General features: G+C 47.0%; 1 protein-coding gene across 1 annotated transcript in view; it reads left to right on the forward strand.

Annotated features, from left to right (window-relative positions):
• Positions 1 to 25934, forward strand: part of MYO5B (myosin VB) — a 284042-nt gene that overhangs the window by 226888 nt on the left and 31220 nt on the right. Inside the window, 7 exon segments of the mRNA XM_017888643.1 lie at positions 3131 to 3215; positions 4507 to 4655; positions 5721 to 5840; positions 7756 to 7896; positions 11337 to 11402; positions 19482 to 19721; positions 20537 to 20637. Of these exon segments, the coding sequence (XP_017744132.1) occupies positions 3131 to 3215; positions 4507 to 4655; positions 5721 to 5840; positions 7756 to 7896; positions 11337 to 11402; positions 19482 to 19721; positions 20537 to 20637 (902 nt within the window).

Below are 25934 nucleotides of genomic sequence, written 5' to 3' on the forward strand. Positions count from 1 at the left end.
TTCCCTTTGTGGGTAACCCGACCTTTCTCTCTGGCTGCCCTTAACATTTTTTCCTTCATTTCAACTTTGGTGAATCTGACAATTATGTGTCTTGGAGTTGCTCTTCTCAAGGAGTATCTTTGTGGCATTCTCTGTATTTCCTGAATTTGAATGTTGGCCTGCCTTACTAGATTGGGGAAGTTCTCCTGGATAATATCCTGCAAAGTGTTTTCCAACTTGGTTCCATTCTCCCCGTCACTTTCAGGTACACCAATCAGACATAGATTTGGTCTTTTCACATAGTCCCGTATTTCTTGGAGGCTTCGTTCGTTTCTTTTTACTCTTTTTTCTCTGAACTTCTCTTCTCACTTCATTTCATTCATTTGATCTTGAATCACTGATACCCTTTCTTCCAGTTGATCGAATTGGCTACTGAAGCTTGTACATTTGTCACGTAGTTCTTGTGCCATGGTTTTCAGCTCCATCAGGTCATTTAAGGACTTCTCTACACTGCTTATTCTAGTTAGCCATTTGTGTAATCTTTTTTCAAGGTTTTTAGCTTCTTTGCAATGGCTTTGAACTTCCTCCTTTAGCTTGGAGAAGTTTGCTCATCTGAAGCCTTGTTCTCTCAATTCATCAAAGTCATTCTCCATCAGCTTTGTTCCATTGCTGGTGAGGAGCTGTGTTCCTTTGGAGGAGAAGAGGCACTCTGATTTTTAGAATTTTCAGCTTTTCTGCTCTGTTTTTCCCCATCTTTGTGGTTTTATCTACCTTTGGTCTTTTATGATGGTGACGTACAGATGTGGCTTTTGTGTGGATGTCCTTTCTGTTTATTAGTTTTCCTTCTAGCAGTCAGGACCCTCAGCTGCAGGTCTGTTGGAGTTTGTTGGAGGTCCACTCTAGACCGTTTGCCTGGGTATCAGTGGCGGAGGCTGCAGAACAGCCAATATTGCTGAACAGCAATTGCTGCTGCCTGATCATTCCTCTGGAAGCTTCGTCTCAGAGGGGTACCCAGCCGTGTGAGGTGTCAGTCTGCCCCTACTGGGGGGTGCCTCCCAGTTAGGCTACTTGGGGGTCAGGGACCTGCTTGAGGAGGCAGTCTGTCCGTTCTCAGCTCTCAAACCCTGTGCTGGGAGAACCACTACTCTCTTCAAAGCTGTCAGACAGGGACATTTAAACCTGCAGAGGTTTCTGCTGCCTTTTGTTCAGCTATGCCCTGCCCCCAGAGGTGGGGTCTACAGAGGCAGGCAGGCCTCCTTGAGCTGTGGTGGGCTCTACCCAGTTCGAGCTTCCCAGCCGCTTTGTTTATCTACTGAAGCCTCAGCAATGGTGGGCTCCCCTCCCCCAGCCTTGCTGCCACCTTGCAGTTCAATCTCAGACTGCTGTGCTAGTAATGAGGGAGGCTCCGTGGGTGTGGGACCCTCCAAGCCAGGTGCAGGATATAATCTCCTGGTGTGCCAGTTGCTAAAACCATTGGAAAAGCACAGTATTAGGGTGGGAGTGACCCGATTTTCTAGGTGCCATCTGTCACCACTTCCCTTGGCTAGGAAAGGGAATTAATTCCCTGACCTCTTGCTCTTGCTGGGTGAGGTGATGCCTTGCCCTGCTTTGGCTCACGCTTGGTGGGCTGCACCCACTGTCCTGCCCCCCACTGTCCAACAAGCCCCAGTGAGATGAACCCGGTACCTCAGTTGGAAATGCAGAAATCACCTGTCTTCTGCATCGCTCAGCTGGGAGCTGTAGACTAGAGCTGTTCCTATTCAGCCATCTTGGATCTGCCCCCCCACTTTTTTTTTTTTTTTTTTCAGACGGAGTCTCACTGTCTCCCAGGCTGGAGTGCAGTGGCACAATCTCGGCTCACTGCAACCCCTGCCTGTCAGGTTCACGCCATTCTCCTGCCTCAGCCTCCCGAGTAGCTGGGACTATAGGTGCCTGCCACCACACCCAGCTAATTTTTTGTATTTTTAGTAGAGATGGGGTTTCACCATGTTAGCCAGGATGGTCTCAATCTCCTGACCTCGTGATCCACCCACCTCAGCCTCCCGAAGTGCTAGGGTTGCAGGCGTGAGCCACCATGCCTGGGCTCTTCACAGTTTTAATTCTTACTCCTCTTTGAGTAGACTACAATGTTTCTTTAATTAGTATTTTTTCTTTTATACCTTTTTTTCTGGCAATAATCACCTTATTTTGGTTTTGTCAACATCATCAGAAGTCCAACACTAGATTAGACAGTTGAATGTCAATAGCAAGTCATCTCTTTTCCAGAATTTGAACTTTGCTGGTCCAGTAAGACAGGTAAAGCAAGTGGGATGAAGACCAGAGATAATTTGTTCATTGTGAGCTTTTGGCCTTCCTAAGACCAGATTGAGAGCTCAAAAATTTAGCAAGAAAGGCAAACAAATACAAAAACATGAAAGTTGACGTGGAACCAGTCCCCGTTGGACTGAACAAAAGGGGATGAATGCGGGAATAAAGACAAAGCAAAAGAGTATATTTGGAAGAAGGGGTCTGGGGGCTCCTTGCTTCTAGTAAACAAGGGCCTGAGCTTTTAGCTCCCTTCATATTTATTGAATAAAAGGGATAGGGAGAAGGGGGTGATTGTCAGTCAGCAGCTTGACTCAGTGCAGACTTGCATAACTGCATTCTCTGAACAGTAGTCTCCAGATGTTCTAGTAGATAACCTCAAGGAGCACGGTGCCAGGGAATGATTGCACTCAGCAAACCTTCTGGTGGCAGGTGTAGCTGTGAGTTTGCCCACATCCTGCATTCATGATACACAGTTTGCTGTTTGATCATATAGCCTCAGTGGATTGCTGACTTGGTCACGATCCACAGGCCTTCAGCTCTCTTCAGAAAACCTGTTATCTTTGTAAGTTCCTCAACAAGGCATGTGAGCTTGGGATAGAATTTTCATGATGTTTTGTTGGACATTAGATGACCATAAATAGTGCTGAGCTCATCTGTCTTATTTTAATGGGATTTTTCTTTTAGTACACATTTTTTCCTTGAAAACAAAAGAAGCTTTACCCAAATCAATTTTCTTAAACAAAAAGAGCATTTACACATATCCAGTTAAAATTCAAATCCCACAAGAGGAGCCTTTCCTCTTCCCAGCATCATGAGACATTTTTCCCCTGTTGCTCTCTTCCAGCGAGTTGCAGACCTGGAGCAAGAAAATGCTCTCTTGAAAGATGAGAAAGAACAGCTCAACAACCAAATCCTGTGCCAGTCTAAAGGTAAGTACCAAAGCACTTGAGTTTTATTTGGGGTTTTAATCTCTTTTCTTCACTGACTTCCCCCAAAGACTCCTAGCAAGTATGCAATTAGACTGGAGGCTACAGTGGAGAAAGGATCTTAATAGAGGAAGATGAAGAAAGAATAATGACCTTTAAGATCCTGCTATAACATTTGGCCTCAAGAGTCTGAAGAGGTGAGACATGTGTGATGGGCAACATAGTACATGAGACTTGGAGTCAGGGAGGCCTGCACTCGAAGCATGATTCTGCCATGTGCTTCTGTGCGGCCTTGAACAGGCCTTCAGTTTGCTCATCTGCTATGTGGACATAAAGGTCCAGACATCAGGGGACTCATGGAAGGAATGAGGAAGAGGCAGCCTGTGAAGTGCTTAGGAGGGTGCGTGACTCATGGGCTGCTTCAGTGAGCGCTCGGGAGCTGTCCTCATCACTGGGTTTCACATTTGTCTTTCGTGTCCATCCACGCATCATGGTTTCTTCTACCCCCCTGGGTCATCTGTTAATGTTTACTGAAGAAAGCGTCTTGAATCAGATCCCAGGTCAGCCTCTCTCAAGTGCCCACCAGCTCCTGGGCTGTCATCAGTCCCCATGTGCCACTCGGCTGTGGAGGAGCAGGGGGAGTCCACAGACCCCAGTTTCTGCCCCAACTCACCGTCATTTAGAGCAAATCCCCTTCTCCCATCCTCAGGTTCCTCATGTCACAAGAGGATGGAACCACATGACCTCACAGTCCCACCCAATATCACATCTTTTTGAAAGCATGAACTGTTTTTAAATGTCCTTTTAAAACACTTCTGTCCGTTAATGTGAATGACAAGTTTTGGCAGGGGAGTGCCCTTTTCTTCTCTATTTGCCTTCCCTCCTTTCACCCCAGTCTCCTTTGATCTCCCTGCACTCCCAAGAACTGAAAGATCAGGACTAGGAAAGCAGTGTGAATAAGCCGTCGTTCTTCCAGGAATGCTGCCAGCATTTGCTGTGACAGTTGGCAGAAGAGAGGCTGGGGCATCAACTGAGGGAATTCTCACCTATGCTGCCAACTTCTGTCCCCCCATTCCCTGAGAGCAAGGTCTTGCTCTCCCTCTCTGAAGACTAAGCCAGAGTAAGGAGACTCACCTTTGCTCTGCAGTAGGTGAGGAGCCTAATAGATTCAATAGGAGCCTCTGATGAGCTCGTCATGGGCAGCCTCTTAACAAGAGATTAATCAGAAAGCATGAGTCAATACATGTGAGGGAATCCATCCAGAAAAACTGAAGCTTAGCATGTTGCTTTCCAGATGAATTTGCCCAGAACTCTGTGAAGGAAAATCTCCTCATGAAGAAAGAACTGGAGGAGGAGCGATCCCGGTACCAGAACCTTGTGAAGGAATATTCACAGTTGGAGCAGAGATACGACAACCTTCGGGATGAGATGACCATCATAAAGGCAAGGGGGGTGCCTCTGCTGTGCCATGGCATGGGTCCCCGGCTCCTGTCCAGCTTCTGACCCCATGATCTCAGGCACTGCTTTCTGATACATGATGCTCAGTCTGTGTGTCGTATGTGCAGCGCTTCCCATTACTGCAGAGAGGCAAAAGTAGCTGAGCTGGGTGATTCATTCCTACTGACAGACAGCTCCTTTTCCAACTTTGGGGTCATGGAGATCTCAGTTATGAGTTTAAGGAACATTCCACCCAAGTGTGTTATCTTTCCTGGTTCCTATTATGGGAAGATTTCCTGTGTTGAGACAGTAATGGGGTGTAGGAGTTCTCAGCTTCATTAGTGTGTGTGTGGCAGAGAGACCCACAAGGGCCTAATTGTGTCTCCTAATCTGATGAGATGCAGTATACATAGAGACAATTTTTATGATATTTTAGGATCTGTCATTTTTTTTTAACCCATGTAAACATTTCCTCCAGAAATGAGTATTCAAACAAGATGGAGTAAGTTAATTGCATAGAAGCCAGGAAGAAAAGCTGAATAGGAGCATCCATAGAAGTCTAAAATTGTCCTACCAAGCTCAGTTTTCACACTGACAGCCAAATCAGATGCAGAAAAAAAAAGTATTTTTAAATGAACAGTATAAATGGTAAACTATTTTTAATATGCTACTATTTTCATAAAATTTGGGAAGTGCAGGTTGAAGGGAGGGGCCATTCTGGGCAGTTGTGGAACATTCTTTTCAAGGGAGAAGTGGGTAATGTGACTGCCTTTGTGCATTTCACAAGCAAGACTGGGAGTGAAAGGTTTTTCCAGGACTTCTCAGAGAAATTGACCCAAGTGTTAGGAATCTGCATTTCATTAAGAGACGAAAAGTGGATGACTACAGTAAGAACTGTAGGTGAAATGTTTCATAGGACTAGCTCTATTTAGCCATCATTCCAAGAAGCAATGATATCTATTCTTGTTTACAAATTAGGCAGAAGGATAACTCTAGGGCCTGCCACCATGAGAAGTAAGTTCTCAAGAACATTAGTTCCTAATGAGCTGTCACATTTTTCTTGTTGAACAGCAAACTCCAGGTCATAGGCGGAACCCATCAAACCAAAGTAGCTTAGAATCTGACTCCAATTACCCTTCCATCTCCACATCTGACATTGGAGACACTGAGGATGCCCTCCAGCAGGTGGAGGTGAGTGATGCAGGCTCTTGGGTACTGCCCTTCTCCAGAGGGAGTGTGTGTTTTTTCTGTGTGGAACTGTCCAAGAGAGATTTACTCTTCTGCTGGTGTTGATCAGAGTGCCCAGGGGCTAATTCTCAAGAGAGGATCACTTGGACTGCAGTGGATTTAGAGATAGTTCTCTGGAGTTAACACTTACTGTGCAAAGCAATACATTATTGTTTACCTTACACCCTATCCAGAAAGGAAAGAGGAAGATGGATCTCTGATTCCTCTTGAAAAACCAAGAAACTGATGCAGAGAGGTGAAATAGGTGGTTTAAAAAGGAACAGCTAAGTCATTAAAATAGATACAACTTATCCCAACTTAATATCATAGTGCATATAGTAATATCAATAAATACACAAGAAAATTGCCCCCTCACTTAGAAGTCGGATAAAACTCAGAACAACAAAAAACATTTGGAATGAAAGTATGCTGGGTGACCGTATCTTTTTTGGTAATAGCCTCTTAGAGTCAGTCACTAAATGTACCACACAGTGGACTGTCTGGTCTGTGTGTAATTTTGTCAAAGGTACAAAAGATACAATTTTTCCTCTGGCATTTGAAAAGAAAATCACAGGCACATGTGCGCGCCACACACACAACCTTGTAAAGTATGTGGAAATAACATGGAGGAGAGACAGAATAAAAACAAATGAGTTTGGAGCAGGTCTTTGTGCAGGATCTGCTGGTCGTTGCTAGAGAAACAGTGGTGACCGAGCCGGAGAAGTCCCTGCCCTCATCTGACAGAAAGCTAGACAATGAGCCGTTAGGGAAGAAACGTGATATGATTGCACGTCCTGCTAAGTGCTATAAAGAAAAATAAGAGACCATGAGCAATAGAGAATGCTGGAGCAGGGGGTGGAGGGAGAGAAGGAGGTCCTATCTGAAGGTCTCCTATCTGTTGTGTGGTTCTGCATGGCTTGCCGCCTGCTGGACGCACTTAGTAAGCCTTGCCTAAGTGCTGGCTTGAGACGCTTGGCTTTACATTGCAGTCTTCTAAGTCTAGGCCCCTGGAGGCTTCAGTCAGCCTCAACTCCAGGCATATCACCCTGGTGTTTGTATGTGTGACTGTCTATATGTAGACATAAGCATTGTCATCACTGGGTTTATGTTCTTCAAGGAAGTCAAGACTGGTCCAGTGCTGGTTAAACGTGAAGCACTGGTGGAACCAGTGCTCATTAAATCCTGGTGGAACCAAATTATATTGTCTCACATGTACATACATGTGCCTAAAAATCCACATGGATGTGCTTATACACATTCCCCGTTCACAGGCAGATGCACGTGTTTGTACACCCCTGTCCCCACGCATTAGAGTCCTGGAGGGCAAACTCAGGCATAAATCCAAAAGGAACAAAATCTGGGAAATAGATGCTTTAAGATCTGTTGGATAAATAGGTTCCAGGGCAGAGCAAGCATTGATTCCATTTCAAGATGCAATCAAGTGATGGCTGACGGCACATTGCAGTGATTGGTAACCATGTTGAATCTTCGTTAGAAAGCGCTATGTCCCAAGTTCTATAGTTTCTCTGGCATGGGACCATTTTCCAGAAGAGAGCTCTTTTAACTTTCAAAGAAAGTGCCTGTGTTTTTATCCATTTGTTCTTGGAATATATGATTGGTCATTTTAAGTGGCTCACACAGGGGGAATATAAATGGCTGAGACTCAGATGTTATCTGGACAGAAAATGAGCCTGGAGCACCAACTGTGATATGAGAAATGTTAGTTGGTTGTCATTGGCTCTGTATTTGAGATGCAAATTGATGTTTGGGAGGAGAGAGGAGACAGATGGCTGATAGAGAGGGAGACAGTGAAGTGCTGTGTGTTCCCTAAGGCATGTATTTAGGAAAACCTCTTTTCTGCGCCTGTCTTCCTTTGAAGGAAATCGGCCTGGAGAAGGCAGCCATGGACATGACGGTCTTCCTGAAGCTGCAGAAGAGAGTACGGGAGCTGGAGCAGGAGAGGAAGAAGCTGCAAGTGCAGCTGGAGAAGAGAGAACAGCAGGACAGCAAGAAAGTCCAGGTACGTGAAGGGGCTGCAGTGCTCTTCTGGTGCTTGGATGAGAGAACAATACAGCTCATGTTCCCAGGGCTCATGTGGCATGTGTGACCACATGGGATCATGCTCCTGCTAAGTCTCAGAGGGCTCCTCCTTATTGCATTGGAGTCATGCTGAGTCTTCTCTGAGTGCCCCTACACCACCCAGCTGAACAGGAGTAAGCTCCCTCGTGCCCCAGGTTTCCACTGGTGAAGCTAGGGGGAAGTCTGTGGCATCATCACCTACTTGCAAAGAGGGGAGCTCCCTGCCAGAGGACCAGGCTGTGTAATAAGTGTGTAAATACAGCAGAAGTCAAATGTTCACAGAGATAACCTATCGGCCTTTCATACCTGGGATCTGACATGGGCTTGGGTTCAGCCTTTTTGGGTCAGAGGCAGACCGAGTGTGTGTCACTCACCCTCCTCTCCCATGGCTGCACCCTTGCCTCAGTCCAGATTATCAGCAGCCTCTTGGGTCTAGAAAGGATATTGTTTGAAATCTTAGTAGCCCCAAAAGTAATCGTTCCATCTCAAGGAACTATTGGGCACCCACGCTGCATTCAGAACTATGCCAGTGCCAGGCATGTAGTAGGTACACAAAATGTTCATTAAAGGACAGCAGATAACAATGTAAGAGAAATCCCCAGGATTTCTCTTGAGGATTGAGGAATTTAAATGTTATGAGGAATTTAGATGTTATGTCTGAGAGAACCGGACATAACACATGTGAAAAGTAAAAAATAACTTTGGTAGCACTTAAATAGATACAAGTTGAGTGTGAACAGGTTGGTGCCATAGGAGTAGAGAATCCATTGAATATAGCAGTGCTAAGGAGGAAAGAACCATTTATTTCTCTGGAGATAGAAGGACCACTTCTAAAGGGTACAAGGCCAATTCTGCCATGGGTTATATCATCAGCTGACCTCATAGTGAGCTTGAAAAAGGCCTTTCGTGTGTTCTCAGGCCTGAATTATTAATTGTGGAGTTTGACACCTACCCCATGTTCTCAGTCCCCATCCCTTACCTCACTTCTGTGCCCATTTTTTGCAACACCTGTGTTCCCTTTGCAATCAATTGTGATACAGATTCTGATCTATATTGCTAGCAAATTCTTGTCCCCCCCACCCCCCAGCAGGTAACGGGGGGGGGGGTAAATCTTGCTGATGGGTTTAAATCTCTCAGGTGGACTTGATTCAGAATGGAAAGTGAAAAGAGTAGGCTTCTAAATTACTCTGAATTAGAAGGAAAGCTGCCCTGACAGGCAAGTGCAAATCAAATCAATGAAAAGCTACACAGATGGTATCAGACGGTGCCTGACGTACAAGTTCTTGGCCTATCCAGCTGTACCTAAAGATGCATTCTCCAGGCTCCCCATTCCAGACATGCCAACTAATTTTGGAATCTTGGCTTTAGAACTTCTCTGGATACCAAATAAAAAAGGGTATCTTTTTCCTCCTAAATAACCACGGAACAATAGTTAGAACTCTATGCCTGGGCCGTAGCTCTGTCATGTATATTAAGGATCTCTCTTTAGGGACAATGGCCTTATTTCTGACAGTTTAAGGAAGGAAAGGCAGGAGTGGGTTGGGGGAGCGTATGGGATCCCTCTTTAGCACCCTGAAATGGAGCTTTTGGAGGTCAAGTTCTTGGATTTGCTGTTGGTCCAAAGAGGGATCCTGAGCTACCTGGGTCTTCATTCTGGAGAGAGATGGCTCGGGTCTCAGCCGCAGAGAGAGGCAATGCACTGAGTGAGGAATGGCAGGGAAGCCCGTGGGATGTACCATCAGTATGGGAGTGAGGGTGGGGCCTCTATGACAGTCTATGGTCAGTGCATTTGACCTCTCACCCAGCCACCTCCCTTTCTCAAGCCTGGCAAAGTCACCTTGGCCAATAGGGTGATTCCTATGGGCTGCCCACTTACAAACATGACTGCCAGCCCATCTTAATAGAGCCCCTTGAGTCTGAGTAGGTGATCTCCATTTTCTGAGAATCTAATGTACTCAATATTATCCATGGACACATGGCAAATCCATGCTACATAGAACACAAGTACAGAACTCTCACCGGAGCAGCAGGTTGAATGCAGACCCTGGACAGCCACAGCCTCCTGTACCACTGGTGTTGGTGGAGGCAAAACAGACACTGGTACCTTGGAGGGGCTTTACCCCCAGGTTGCAGGGCTGGAAACAGTGCAGTTAAGTGTCGGCATCCTTCAACTGGGAGGAGTACAGGAGATGCTCAGATCCTGTTCCTGTCTCCAAGCCTGGGGCACCCTAGTCCATCCACAGCAGGAGGACTTAACACTGCTAGCTAGCACGTAGGTAATCTCAGTAAGTGATCTTTCCATTTTTACCTCCAAAAGTCCATCTTATTCAGGGACTATCACCCACTACTTGAAACTACTCCAAGTAGTTAACCATTTATGAAGCTGTTTCTACCCCTTCTCATTGGCAGTTTAGCAGCTAAATAACTGTAGGAATTATTCGCTCAGCTGAATCCTAGTGAGTTGTTACTCCAGAAATTGCCATAGACAAGCACTAGCTTTGGAGTTCTGATGTCAGACAGCATTACAGAGTGTTGTGGGCCATCTCTACTACCTGCGGTAGTGTCATGGAGGAAGCAGCTCTCTGCAAGGTGCTTAGAGTTTAGTTAGGAAACAACACACTGGGGAGGTTTCCTCCCTCATAAATTGGAACGTAACTTGTTAACCTTGTTACTAGAGACATAGTTTTACAGTGTGTGTTAGCTTCCTAAGGCTGCTGAAACAAAACACTACAAACTGGATGACAAAACCACAAAAATTTATTCTCTCAGAGTTCTGGAGGCCGGAAGTCAGAAATCAAGGTATTGACAGCCTGTATTCTCTTGAAGGCTTTAAGGGAGAATTTGCTTCATGCCTTTCTCTTAACTTCCCATGTTTCTGGCCATCCTGGTGTTCCCTGCCTGGCAGCTGCGTGGCTCCAGCCTCTGCCTCCCTCTTCACATGGCCATCTTCCCCGTGTCTTCTTCCGACTGGATTAACGTCCACCCTAAGAACCCCAGCTTAATTTGATTACATCTGCAAAGACCCTATTTGCAAATAAGGTCACATTCACAGTTTCTAGGGGTAAGGACTTCAGAATATCTTTTGGGGGACACAATTCAAGCCATAACACAGTGTTATACATATTTAACCTATAAGTGCCTGTGGGGACCGTGTGAGTGAAGGTGGAGGGGGGACAGGAGGGAGGTGTTGATGGAGCACTTCATGGTAGGCTGGAGTGTTGAGCTGCATTTTGAAGGTGGGAAGGAAGTGGACTTGTGGAGGGTGGGGGTGTTGGATATTCACGCACAGGCAGGATGAGCAAGTTTGACCACAGTTGGAAACACCTCTGTGGAATATCTTGCTTGAGGTCCATGCTCATCTTTGTCTCTCTATCCATGTAGGTGGAACCACCACAGACTGACATAGATTTGGACCTGGATACAGATCTGGCCTACAATAGTCTGAAGGTAAGATTCTTGGGAGACAGGCTTCCTGGAACACTCCCCCGTCAGAGGGCAGATGACAAATCTGGGCATCAGGAGATCAGGCCCTGAGCCATAGTCTGCTAACAAGGAGAGCCATAAGCAGGTAGCTTCCTTTTTCCATGCTGCAGTTTCTTCACCTTTGGAATGAAGGAAATTTTGTATCTACTACAGGAATGATAATAAATATATGACCTACCCAATACAATTTCAGTTAAAATATGGCCACTAAAAATCACTTAGGAAAAAAACAAGGCTTGCATGGGCAGATGTAGGGCAGAGGGATCTGCCAGTGTGTCCTGTGCTGGCACGTGGGGAGACAGTGCAGTAGAACAGTGGGAGGTGAGCAGGCCCCACGGCAGGGAGGAGTGCACAGAAAAGGAGCTACAGAAGAGGCCCACCCCATTACCATCCTCAAAGACGTGATAATGTGGGAATTTAGCCTATCTGCCAGTCACTTAGGGGACTACAGATAACTCTGGCTGGTTGATCTGAAGGTAGTGAGTTATCTCAATGGACTGTTCACAATCTGTTACAGATCGAACTCCTTGTTCTATTCCTTTCCCCATCTTACTGCTGCACTTGACTTGTCAAAATATAAATAACTCTGGTAACAGCTACATTGCCCAGGAGAACAGCCTTGAATCATTCCCATGGCTTATTTCTAATTTTTTAAAGTGTGGTAAAATACACAAAAAATTTACCATTGTAATTAACTCTTTTAAGTGTACAGCTCAATAGTATTAAATACACTCATAATGTTATACTAGCATCTCACCAGCACTCCATAACTCTTTTCATCTTTTAAAACTGAAGCTCTGCATCCATTAACAACTCCCCAGTTCCTCCTCCCCCAACCTCTGGCAACCACGATTGTACTTTGTCTCTCTGCATTAGACAGCTCTAGGTTCCTCACACAAGTAGAATCGTATAGTATTTGTTTTTTGTAATTGGCTTATTTCACTTAACATTATGTCCTGATGGTTCATCTCTATTGTAGCATGTGTCCGTCTTCTTCTAAGACTGCGTCCCATTGTGTGTGTGCGGATCACACTTTGCTTTTCCATTTGTTAGACATCTAGGCTGCTTCTCGTTTTAGCTATTTTGAATAATGCTGTACTGAACCTGGTTTCCAAGTATCTCTTGGAGACCCTGCTTTCAATTCTTTTAGGTATATACCCCGAAGTGGAGTTGCTAGATCATGTGGTCATCCTATTGTTAATTTTTTGAGGAACTGCTGTACTGTTCTCCATAGCAGCTGTAACATTTTACATTCCCACCAGCAGTGCACAAGGGTTCTAATTTCTCCACATCCTTGCCAACACTTAGTATTTTTTTTTTATAGTAGCTATTCTGATAGGTGTAAGGTGATGTCTCATTGTAGTTTTGACTTGCATTTTCCTAATAGTAATACTGAGCATCTTCTCATGTTGATTGGTCATTTCTTTTTTTTTTTTTTTTTGAGACGGAGTCTCGCTCTGTCGCCCAGGCTGGAGTGCAGTGGCCGGATCTCAGCTCACTGCAAGCTCCGCCTCCTGGGTTTACGCCATTCTCCTGCCTCAGCCTCCCGAGTAGCCGGGACTACAGGCGCCTGCCACCTCGCCCAGCTAGTTTTTTGTATTTTTTTTTTTTTAGTAGAGATGGGGTTTCACCGCGTTAGCCAGGATGGTCTCGATCTCCTGACCTCGTGATCCGCCTGTCTCGGCCTCCCAAAGTGCTGGGATTACAGGCTTGAGCCACCGCGCCCGGCCTTATTGGTCATTTCTATGTAGCCTTTGAAGAATGTCTTTTCAGTCTTCTGCCCATTTCTGAATTACGCTGTTTGGGGTTTTGTGTTGAGTTTTAGGAGTTCTCTACATATTCTAGATATTAATCCCTTATCAGATACATGATTTGCAAATGATTTCTCCCATTCTGTGGGTCATCTTTTTACTCTGATAGTGTCTTTTGGTGTACAAAATGTTTACATTTTCATGAAGTCCAGTTTGTCTATTTTCTTTTGTTGCCTGTGCCTTTGGTGTCATGTTTAAGAAATCGTTGTCAAATCTGATGTCATAAGGCTTTTGCCCTGTGTTTTCTTCTGAGAGTTTTATAATTTTAGGTCTTACATTTAAGCCTTTGATCCACTTTGAGTTAATCTTTGTTGAAGATTGAGGTAAGGGCCCAACTTAATTCTTTTGCTGTGGATGTCCGGTTTCCCAGCACCATCTGACTTTTAAACAACCAGGGCCACACAGATGGCATGGGAGAGTGTGTCATACAGATATCCTTCTGGAGTTGTTGATTAGACTTACTTTCCTCATGTGATATTCTACAGATTCAAAACCCTCCAAGGAGCCTGGGAGTCTTTCAGTGGGATAAATGCCTGCAGCGAGGGGACTTCTGCGTGCCAGCCTTCAGCCGCCTTTCCCAAGGGAGGCTTAGTCCCTGGGGATGAAAATGAGCATGTGAACTATTATAGTTAGCACTTTGGGGACATCAGTGCCACCCATCCTTTCAAAACTGGTGAGAGGGGCCCAGTAGTTCCCAGGAGTAGATGTGGGACTGATGGCATCAGGCATTACTGAACTTGCTGGAAATGTAGATTCTCAGGTCCCCTCCCAGACCCACTGAATCAGAAGCTTGGGACAGGGCCCAGCCATCTGTGTTTTAACAAGCCCTGCAAGGTATTCTGTTGCCCACTCAGGTCTGAGAACCACTGTACTACCCTACCCACGAAGCTGCCTCCCAGACTCCTGCATTAAAATCAGTGCAAAAACTCCTCCTCCCGTTTAGCTGTCCTTGAGGAAGATGCCCCTTCTTGATTTTACAGGCCTCGCCTCCACTGCCAAGCATGGGGCCCAGCACAGAGAGGGTACAATAAATATTTGTCTTAAACTGCCACAAGTCTAAATAGCTGCTCCACTCTGCTGCTGTTGACTTAGGCCAGGATTCTGAGGGTGTGAGACCTGGTTTTCTCAGCATTGTCTCTGATGAAATGATTTTACCTATGGGCCGTGTCACAGAGGCTGGTCCTGGGGACCCCTGGGGTTAAAATTACCCACTGTAAGGAAGCACTCATGTTGAAGAGGCTGGCTTGGGTGCTTCTCACTTAACCAGGCCCAGCCCAGCATTCAGGGGACTTTATGACCACTTATTAGTATTTTTTATAATGATGGAAATTGGGCTTTTAGGCAGAACACAGTCAGCTTATATTTAGTGAGCTCCCCCCATGCACATCCCTCCTGAATGCTCTGAAGTGTGCAAAGGGGTGGGAAGTGTACTGTGCCCTCCAAAAGTATAGACTCTACCTGAGCAGGTAGGTCAAAGCACTAAGATGATGAGTCGACACACCTGACCACTCAGCTGCCTCTTCCAGCCTGATCCTTTTCCAGTTGGATTTGAAAAAGCTGCCCACAGGTACATGCACGAGATGAGGCTACTCTAGGAAGACCCCTTGACAAGTAGCGATTTTTTGCTTAAACCCTTTTACCAGAATTTTAAAAATTTCTGCTGATCCTGCTGGAATGCAAAAGGTAACTGCAGCTCTTGGTAGAAGCACACTGACTATGTACCCTGCATGAGGCTTAGGTGCCCCCATTTGGGGTAAGGTCATGTAGAAGGGTTCTCAGGGCCAGTCACTCCTGCAGAGCATTGTCTCTGGAGGCCTGAGTAGGGTGGATGGAAGATGGGTCTCCCTGCAGTGACTGTTAGCCCCGGCCAGTGTGCAAAAGCAGAGGAGAATGAGTGTAGGGATGGTGAGGGTAGGAGGGGTGGCTCTAGGGTCAGCAGAGGAGGAAGCTCACCATTCCCTGGTGCCTGAGACAGGCCTGGTAGCCAAAAACAGCCATGACTGTGCTGACTTGGAAGCCAGCTGGGCAGACAGACGCTGCTTACGGCCAGCAGCAGTGTTGGTTTTTCTTTATCGACCTGCTATCAGCCAGAGCTGGATTCAAATCAGGAGATGGTACCCACTGACTCAGAGTTTGTGCAAGAATAATAGAGAACTGAGAGTCCAGCTTGACACTTAAACACTTTTCACCTCAACTGACTATCCAGCCATTGGCTTATCCAATGTTGAACATGCATCAGAAAAGACTCAATTGAGAAGATACTTTGAGTGTTTTTTTTTTCTCCTTAATGTATCCTTTTATAGACATTTTCATTTTATCTGTAAATTTATTAAAGTAATTCTGTTCATCTTAGAAAATTTTAAAATACAGGAAAATTTAGAGAATTTTTTAAAATCCATATTCCTGCCACTTAAAGGCAGTCTTTGATATTATTTGAATATTTATTTCTAATGCTTTTTATATGCATATTTATATAGCTGTTATATATATAATTTTTCTGCTTTTTTCCCTCACTATAACGAGCATTTTTCTACATGTCTTTGGAAACATGATTTCCATGGTTGATTAAAATTTGATGACATTATCACAATTATACATTCTCTAATTGATGAATATATTCTCATGTTTTACTTTTATAAATAATCCTGTGATGAAACTAGGCTTTTTTTGAGAGAGAGAACTGGACTGTTCATTTTATTAAAATTCCTCAGAATTTTAAAACAAACTGCATCCATTACTGTTTACTGTGGCTAGATTTGTGAGAGCCATTTTCACAACTTTAGCTTGTTTTATGGAACACAGATCAGTTTTACTGGTTTAAAATCTTACAAAGTTATAGAATGGTGATTTAGTGTTGACTACATATAGAATTTCAATGAACCCTCATTCAAAATTGTGCCGCCTCCGGTGGTAACGTTCATCCTGTGTGAAATATCTACTTTGTCTCATAGAGTGCTCTCTGGGGATGTACTGAAGTTTAAGAAATAGATACCCCAACTCTACAGAAAGGTTCCTGCCCAGTCCAATGTCCAGCTAACCTAGGAGCTTGAAGTCCTGGGGCTACCCAGGGACAGGAAATTGGAAGCATGTGGTGTGCAGGGCCCAGCCTCAGCACACTCTCCTGGGGCAGTTTCACCCCCACCCACCCACACATCCTCCCAAGACTTCAGTCCTCACCAACATACTGATCCATCTCTAGCCCCTAATTCTAACTGCTCACTGTGCCATGGAGACTACAGCTGAACACATCTGAACCCTGAAACCCCATCTTGTCTCAATAGATGATACACATGTCACTCAAGCATCTAGACTTTCTTCCCACTTACTTCCCACATCCAAGTAGTCTCCAGGTCTTGCCAATTCCACCTCCTAAATCTCTGCAGCTCATTCCCATCTCCCTCTGCTCCCTGCCATGGGCCATGCCACGTTGTACTCCAGCCAGATGGCCTATCTCCCCATGGAAACCAGGGAAACCCTTCTGAAGCTCTGTGATGACCAACTCACTGCTTTTTCCTGGATCCAGCTCCCTTCCCTGGGTTTTGGAATCTCTTGACCCCCGCCCCCTCTGCTCTGCCTTCTGCATGACAGCCTTTCCCCAGCAAGTCCTGCTTGTTCTCCTTCTCTGAGGCCTTTGTACCTGGAGACCTCTTGTCTGCCTTTTTCACATAGCTAGCTGCTCCTGTCTTTTAGCTGTTCAGACCTGTTCTGTTGCCTGAGTCAGTGGATGGCATTCTCCTGTGTTCCGCAGTCACTCTGGATTCACTCGTGTCATGGTGTGTTCCAGGCCGCAGTGCCATGATCTGTACTTTAGTGTAATTGGTAGGTTCTAAGCAGGTGTTGTGCCTGCAGCACCTAGCACAGTGCCTGGCCTGAAGAAGGCAGATGATGAAGATTGGTGGGAGGGAGGGTCAGGGAATGGGACTCCCTTATTCTCCAACTGGAATGGCATAGCATTTGAATGCATCAAAACTGTCTTTCACACAAATTCATGTTTCCATTTATATGAGGTACCTAGAAGGGTCAAACTCAGAGACAGAAAGTAGAATGATGGTTGCAGCAGATGAGGAGCGGGGATAGGGAGTTCATGGGGACAGAGTTTCAGCTGGGAAAGGTGAAAAAGTTCTGGAGATGGATGGTGCGGATGGTTGCACAACATAAATGGACTTAATGTCACTGAACTGTGCACGTAAAAATAGGTAAGATGGGGCCGGGCGCGTGGCTCACACCTGTAATCCCAGCACTTTGGGAGGCCAAGGCGGGTGGATCATGAGGTCAGGAGATGGAGACCATCCTGGCTAACATGGTGAAACCCCATCTCTACTAGAAATACAAAAAAAGAAAAAAAAAAAAAGCCAGGCGTGGTGGTGCCCGCCTGTAGTTCCAGCTACTCGGGAGGCTGAGGCAGGAGAATGGCGTGAACCCAGGAGACGGAGCTTGCAGTGAGCCGAGATCTCGCCACTGCACTCCAGCCTGGGCGACAGAGCAAGACTTTGTGTGTTATATTTTTTACCACAATAACGCATGCATATTCTTTTGGCAATAGGTAAGATGGCTAATTTTGTGTGTTATATTTTTTACCACAATAAAGCATGCATATTCTTTTGGCACTGTTGACCAGAAAGGATGATGAGGAAATGGTAGTGAGCCTGTGGGGGAAGAGAGGGGAGTGGAAAGGAGAGGTGATGTGTGGGGGACCCGTGGGGTATGATTATGGGAGATGGTATCCAGGAATGTTTAGAGAATGGGATAAATAGAAATGTCACAGATGTGCCCTGGGCAGAAATCCTTGAAAAACACCCAGAGCTTTCACCCAACCTGGCTCTCTTTGTCTTGAGGCACAATCTCACAGCTGAGTAGGGCCTGGGGTGGCTGTCAGCTCAGGCACCCAGCTGACAGCTGTCACTGAGCTCAGTTCTGGCCTGTCAAGGTTGGAGGAAACCTTAGCCACCAGCTGTTCTCACTCCCTTAAGCCACACCTGAGGAGGCTAAGGTTCCAGGACTGTGCAGTGTGCACCTTGAGCCAGGAGGGGACCGAGGGCTGTCTCCACACCCAGTGTTCCTCTAGCATGTGACGCTGGCTCTCCTGAGGATGGCCTTGGCTGCCGGAAGATCACCCAGGCGCTGAGGGGATTCTGAACTTCTGAACTTAGTAAATAGATTCACCAGAGACTTGGTGACTCATCAATGATCATTATTAATCACCTTTTTGGGGGGCCTTCATCATGTCTGCAGAGTTACTATCTCTGTGCATGGTTCTAAATCTTCTGGAAATCACCACATATATGGTGGAGTCATGGGGGCGCCCTGGACCAGGAGTCGGGAGCCCTGGCCATCTGTCCTAGGTCAGTCTCTAAACTTGCTGTGAGCCTTCCCCTCCCTGGGCTCAGCTTCCTCACTCAGCAAATCAAGAGATTCATTCTCCCCAGCCGTCTCCTAGTTCCATCATGCTATGGCTCTGTAACAAACATGCAACCAATGCATACTCATCCACATCTTTGGGTTTCCTTTGGGAAATTTTGAATCTCATATATCCCAGGGTCCTGCTGGCAGTTTGTGTGTGATCATCAGACTTCATCTCCAACACAAAGTTAAATGTACTACCCAGAAAATATAATGTTCCAAAGTTGAGTTCCAATAGCACATTCGATTCTGTATGTAGGTATTTTTCCTCTGCTGACATTGACAGTTGGTGGCTTTCTATATGACCAAAACAACAAAACTATGTCCCTGGTGTATCTTCCAAGTCATTAGTCCAGGACAAAAATGATGCTCCCTGAAAAATGGGGAGCAAGGGGTTCTCTGGGCAAATAAAGTTAGGAAATCCTGCATTGTGTACCTTTTCTTGGAAAGCCACAAAGCATGTGAACATGTTTGGATTCTAGGAATTCCTATGTTTACCATATGTCATTTAAAATTGTGAGCCCAGCATTTCCACAAGGAGGAGTTTCACAGCCAAACGTGTTTAGAAACATGAACACTGTTGAATCACTTCGGGGAACTGCCGCTCCTGAGGCATTGTGCAGGTGCTTCACGCTTGTGACTTGAAGTCATGAGTTCACATCCAGGTTCCAGCTTTGACTGCTTGCTGATGGCAGTCAGAACTTTCCATGTGTTTCAACGTTTAAAGAGGGAAGTTTCCCAGTGGACAAAAGAAGGAGAGGAGGGGAGGCCCACACAGGGAGAGGGCCTTAGGGCAGGGAGTAATGGCAGCGGCCCTTGGGCTGTCTTCCAGAGGCAAGAGCTGGAGTCAGAGAACAAAAAGCTGAAGAATGACCTGAATGAGCTGAGGAAAGCCGTGGCCGACCAAGCCATGCAGAATAACTCCAGCCACAGCTCCCCAGACAGCTACAGCCTCCTGCTGAACCAGCTCAAGCTGGCCCACGAGGAGCTCGAGGTGCGCAAGGAGGAGGTGCTCATCCTCAGGACCCAGATCGTGAGCGCCGACCAGCGGCGACTCGCCGGCAGGAACGCGGTAACAAGATGGCGGCCCGCGGTGGGACTGCTGAGGGGTGACCCTAGGTGATAAATTAGTGTTTTTTAAATATATCTTTACCCACGAGGGTCTAAAACCTGAAAGAGCAGAGTCTCTCGCTGTGGGGTCTCCTCTAAAAAGGCAGAGCAAAAGACTTGCTGCCCTGTCAGCATGACCTTCCCTGGGGGATGCAGCTAGAAGCTTCTAGAATCTTCTGAAGTTAATATGAAGACGTTTAATAGGTAACCTCAGGGTGGCCTTTTCACCTCATACCCCTTGCTGTTTGCTTTCTGAAATGGAGAGAGTCCTTGGTCCCTCCCATTCCCCCAGGGTGGCAAGTTCTGTTCACTGTGTTTTCCTAATGTTCTCACTTCCTGGGACAGACTAGAGCCAGAGGATGGGGACCGAGGCCACTTGGGTCACTCCATGGGGTCTAAAAGCCTGAGCCACTTCTGGGCATGAGCCTCAGGACGGCTGGGTTAAGCAGGTGCTGATGAGTGTGGAGGATTCCAGCCGAGCCAGGGTCTGCCTGTGTGCTCTGGACTTGGGTGCTCTCTCCTCCCAGGGGCACCTCCTGGCCATCTTCCCCCACTGCCCCACATGCAGCTCTGTCTCAGCCTGGCCTCGTCGTTCTGTGTCTCTTCCAAGGTGACCTTTTGGAGTCATGTTCCTGGCCTGGGTTTGATTGTGGTTATCTCTGTTCTTCCAGGCCTTTGTCTTTTCCCAAAGGCACGTTTTTATACCTGTTTGTATATAAAGCCATTTTGTGACAATTGTTTAACCAGAGTTATTTTTTTTAATCTGGGGATTTCTAGGAGCCGAACATTAATGCCAGATCAAGTTGGCCTAACAGTGAAAAGCATGTTGACCAGGAGGATGCCATTGAAGCCTATCATGGGGTCTGCCAGACAAACAGGTAAGGCTGCCGTGGTCAACTGTGCTGGACAAGGCCACAGAGAAGGGCCCTGCCCAGCCGAATCTGTTTGGGGTTTTCCTCAGGTGATGACCATGTGCTGAGCATCAGAGAATTATTTATTAGAGGACACGGAAAGACTGACTCAGTCCCCTGCCCTACTGTTAGCTCAGCAAGGCTCAAGCAACACAGTCTCAGCATCTAGAGCCCAGGTCCCCTGAAAAGGATTAGGAACAGGGAGCTTCCCTGGGAGGATAACAGGAGTGGAATAGGAAGGTCTGGCCGAGAACAGCTTTTCTCCTTGAGAGGAAGCTAGCTGGGGTGGGGGCTGGCTAACTGACAGTGGAGGGCTGCTTAGCCATCTGCTGCAATGCCCTTCTCATGCATGCAATGTGTGTCACACATTGGGGGCCCATCCTCTGTCATTCAGAACAGATGGAACCCAAGCTGGGCACTCAGGTGGAATGGGAGCATTTCACCTCAACCGTCTTAGCCAAAATGAGATCTCCCTGGATGTGAGTTTAGCAACCACTGTCCCCTTGAAGATGAGCTGAGCCAGGGTTAAGGCAAGCAAGAGTGATTGTCTGAGGGCGGCAACAGGGCCAAGCATTGTCAGCAGACAGAACGCAGACCCCCAAGGCAGAGTGAGAAGGCGCACTGCGGAGTCCACTCCTCACCATTTAGTAGTGGTCGCATGACCAATAGGTGCCTCAGTCACCTCATCTGAACTGGGACAGCCATAGCAGCGTTCCTTCTGTGGCTTTGGGGAAGATGGGGTGAGCTCCTATCATCCATGTAAGGAACTTAGGACAGTGCCTGTCTGTGGTGCACACATGATGAGTGTTACTGCCGTGATCACCGTTGTTATCGTCTCTGCTTCCTCATGCCCCTTTGGCCACCTATAAAAATGGAGCTGGCTGACCGAGCATGGTGGCTCACACTTGTAATCTAAGCACTTTGGGAGGCCGAGATGGGCAGATCACCTGAGGTCAGGAGTTTGAGACCAGCCTGGCCAATGTGGTGAAACTCTGTCTCTACTAAAAATACAAAAATTAGCCGGGCATAGTGGCAGGTGCCTGTAATCCCAGCTACTCGGGAGGCTGAGGCAGGAGAATCACTTGAACCCAGGAGGCAGAGGTTGCAGTGAGCTGGGATCATGCCATTGCACTCCAGCCTGGGCAACAAGAGTGAAACTCTGTCTCAGAAAAAAAAAGAAAAAGAAGAAAGAAAAAAAAAAAGATGGAGCTGGTCTTTTCCCTGGCTACCTTTCTGTCTTACCTCAACTAGTAGAATGCTGATCATTAAGTATTTGTTCAAAATTGGTGAAAACAGCAAACATTTCCAAAAAATGTCACTAGGTGGCACTGTGAGTGCAACTTTTAAGTTTTTTGCAAGAATGTCACAGAGTCACTGAAGACTTCTGGTGCTTTGATTCCCAGATATTTTCATCCAGTCCCTCCTTCTGCAGAGGAGGAGACTGAGGCCCGGAGGGGGCCTGTGCCTGAGTCAAGGTTGAATCCAGAAGGCCTGACTCAGGCTGGGGCGGCTTCCGGCCACTGAGTAGGTAATCAGAAGTCGCAGGCTCCAGGAGGAAATTAAATGTATTTCAAGAGAAGTATAATTCTTTTCCCTAAAGGAGGGAGAGAAGGAATGCAGGTGACTCTCAGTGCTAAAACTGGAGTCAAGATTTAGTAATTTTTAATGACCTTGGGTTGAAGATAAGAAATGAGATGAATAAGAAAAAGCCCAGGTGATATTAAAATAGAAAGGAAGAAGCACCGTGTGCTTGATCTGACAAGCGGTATGCGTATCTCCCGATCTTCAGAGCCGCCGCTGTTGGCAGCCCCTTTTATTCATTTAGCAGTTGTCAGGGATCCAGATCCCAGTTTAGGTTTTCCCAGGGGCTGCTTAATACCCTGGATTTGTCTTCCTTTACAGCAATAATAATGATGGTGATAAAATAAGAATAGCTTTTATTATATCTTAAAATAATTCTGTTCCCAGCAAGCCTGGCATACAATAGGAAACTAATAGCCTGTGAAACTGAGTTAAGTACAGAAAAGGAGCCGGCTGCCCTGGGGAGCGGAGGCCTGAAGAGCCAGCTCCGCGGTGTGTGCTGCACCAGGTGCTGTGGAAGGGGCCTCGGTGGGTCTGCCCCTCTCCCAGGCTGGCCTGAGTTTTGGGAAGTGTTCATGATTGCTCCAAATCCCAGCATTGAGGGAGGGGAGCTGCCAGGCAGGCTGGCAGGGAACAGGGACCCAACTGGGGCTCCGTGGAGCCCATAGCAAGGGGATTCCCATTACCATGAGGGCCACCCTGGCAACTGGGGTGCTTTGGAGACAGACAGCTGCTCTACCTTTCCTACCGTTTTCCTGTAATGGAGAGTTATACTGTTTAAATATAAATTATATCTACACTTGTGTGATTTGTGGGGGACCATTTAGAATTTTGATGACATGTATCCTCTCCCTGGAACAAGTTACACTCATATGCTGAATTTTGCTTAGATTTCTGAGGCCTTCCGTCACATTCCCAGTCACAGCCCCTTTAAGCAGTCATGATCCTCAAGTTCAGAACTTTGATCACTTGCTAACCTTCATAGTTTATAGAGTTTTGTTTTGGTCCCTACAGCTGTGTCTTTTCCCTTGTTTTGAACTCTGGGGAGAGAAGCCATTGTCGAGGGTCTGCTCTGAGAGGAGCTGCAGGAATGCGGGTGGCACTTCTGCTTCCACAGAGCTTTCTCCTTTTATACCTCTGGGAACTAAGAGACACCAACATCATTATCACCATTTTATATATAGGAAGACGAAGGGGCAAGAGGGCTGTGAACATGAGCTGGGTGCTGGGCAGTTTGTCTTCTTTTCAGGGCTGTCTATGGGAGGAGGATGGGGAAGTGGGTTAGGAAGGCACAAGTTGCTGCTGCCCTCAGACCAGCCTCACCTTGGGCGAACACTTAAAGTCACAGAGCTAGATAGGGGCAGGAGTGTGGCCAGGGCTCTGGTCTGGCTCCAAGAACAGTGCTTCTTTGATTCCTGTCCACTTCTACCCAAGCCTTACCAAGAGTGTAGAACTCCAAAGTGAGACTGCTGCGTTCCTGATGTCCCAGAAAACCTCCCAGCAGCTCCTCTCCACCCAGCAGGTCCCCGGCAAGACAGGAGGCCTCCAGGCTTTGCCACCTAGGCTTGGTCAGATGCAACTGGGGTTATCATTCACACACCCCCCATCCACACACCATGGGCCTGTCCAGGGCAGTGGAGACTGTGTTTGACAGGGAACTGTGTACAGTCTCAAGATTTGCTTGGAGCTGTTAGCTCATTTGACCTTGAGCCTCAGCTGCTGTGGGCTGCCTTGCTCAGAATGGCAAAGAAGGCAGGAAGAGCTGACTTCTGCCCAGCTCCTCCCCCAGAGGGCCCAGCTTTAACCAGTCCTAGCTAAGAGCTCTTGGGTTTTTTCCGGGAGGTGATCATTTCCTTATGTTTCCCAAAGTTCTGCTGGTCCTGAGTCAGCAGCCCAGTTTGGGTCTCCTGTAATTTCGTGGCTGGGTGGTGTCGATCCGTAAACCATTCACCCTCATGTGGCCAGGCCTAGGGCCTCAGATGTTTCTCTGCTGTTCCTGGCATTTGGGGTGTGCCTTCCATTTCCCAGAGGTCCCCGGGAATAGGCTAGGAGGTTGAATAGAAAGCTTGGCTATGAACTAAAGAAGATAGGCTATCTGTGGAGCACACAGGGGGCTTTTTAGGACTGGGAAACCGACCATCTCTGAGCTGGCAGGAACCTTGTCTGTTTCCCCAGGGAGGCAGGTTCTTAGCTGTGTCAGGGCCATGGTTGGCAGATCCTGTTTTTCAATATCTTCACAGAGGCAAAGATTATTCTAGGCCTTGTCTGGTCTTCTATAAGATCTGGAAGAAACCTTTGCATAAGGTTAATAATTAAAGATCTGGAAGAAACCTTTGCGATAATTCAGTGGGTTGCTTTCACTTTACCCATAAAGAAAGAGGCCCAGGGCGTGGAGGTGATTAGCCCGGGCCACAGGCTCATTATAGGTGGGGCTGGGAGTTGCCCTGGGCTGCTAGGTTCTCCAGCCAGTTTCCTGGATGCCGAGCCTCACTGCCTCCTGTGGCTGGGAACCGACTGCAGAGAGTTAACTTATCTCTGTGTGGCACAGTGGCCTCTCTGTAAATATTTGTAGATTTATTAATTGATATCAGGCACTTACCTTTTCAACAAAAAATCCCGAGCCAAGTAGTTTGGGTTTTTTCTTCTCCCACCAGGAAGTGGCGCTCCCTCCCTGAAATTGGCCCATAGTGGCCTAAGTGGAGCTGGAGGATCTCCTCCAGGGGTTCTCTCCTCTGGGAACCAATGGCTGAGGCAAGTTGGTTGACTGGTTTTTAATTTACTCGTGTGTCTGATTTCCTGAGCACTGTGGGCTGCCTGGGCTGCACAGTTCTCTACTTTTACCTTTGTCCATAGTGTCTGGCTTGTTACAGAATTCAGAATTCCGGGAGTGTGGCCCTGTGAGGCTGGTGGCCTGGGCATTAACGCTAACTTCCTTGTTGTGTGAGTCAGCTTCGCGTGCCCCACCCTAGAGAGCTCTGCAGTCTGTAGCTCTATGGGGACGACAGAGGTGAGGTGACCCTTTGAGACAGGGCCCCAGCAGCCCCTCCCTGGGGGGTTGGAGAGCCGGAGGCTGGAAAGGAGCTTTAGTGCAAGGTCTGGAGATGCTGGGTCCTGGCACAGGAGTCAGTGTTTCTCTAGTGTGGAGAAGAAGGTGGGTGGAGCCCAGGATCCCTGCACTTTCTCCCTTTCAGCGCTGATGCTCTCTGCTTCTGGCCCTCCCCAAGAATCACTGCAGTGGTGCCTACAGTCCTCTAGGGAGCTGTGCCTTTGGGTTAAAGCACCAGCCATGAAAGGCCCTAGTAAAATGCAGGCACTAACACCTGAGAAGGGATGATGCTGAGTTATGAGTTTGGGATTTGTTAAAGTCCGTGTTGATGTTAATGATGGAGAGGTATAATGAGGCACGCCCGACCCCCACTTCCTATCATGGCCTGAAACAGTCTCTAGGGTTAAACGTTAAAAGAGCCCTGTCTGAGGAGGAAGTCCCTTCAGATGGTGGGGGGCCTTACGATTTTACTTTTGGTTTACAGATGGTTTGCCCCTCGGGAATGAGGATGAGGGGATTATGCGTCCTCATTTGGGGCTGTATGAATGCAGTTCTTGCTCCATTATTCCTGTGTAGAAAGCTGGAATCTGGCCTGCAAGAGGAGTACTCCAGGAACAGAGGCTGTTAGGAGCAGGGA

Source organism: Rhinopithecus bieti, unplaced genomic scaffold (assembly GCF_001698545.2).
Source record: "Rhinopithecus bieti isolate Rb0 unplaced genomic scaffold, ASM169854v2 scaffold_18295, whole genome shotgun sequence".
NCBI classification, from domain to species: Eukaryota; Metazoa; Chordata; class Mammalia; order Primates; family Cercopithecidae; genus Rhinopithecus; species Rhinopithecus bieti.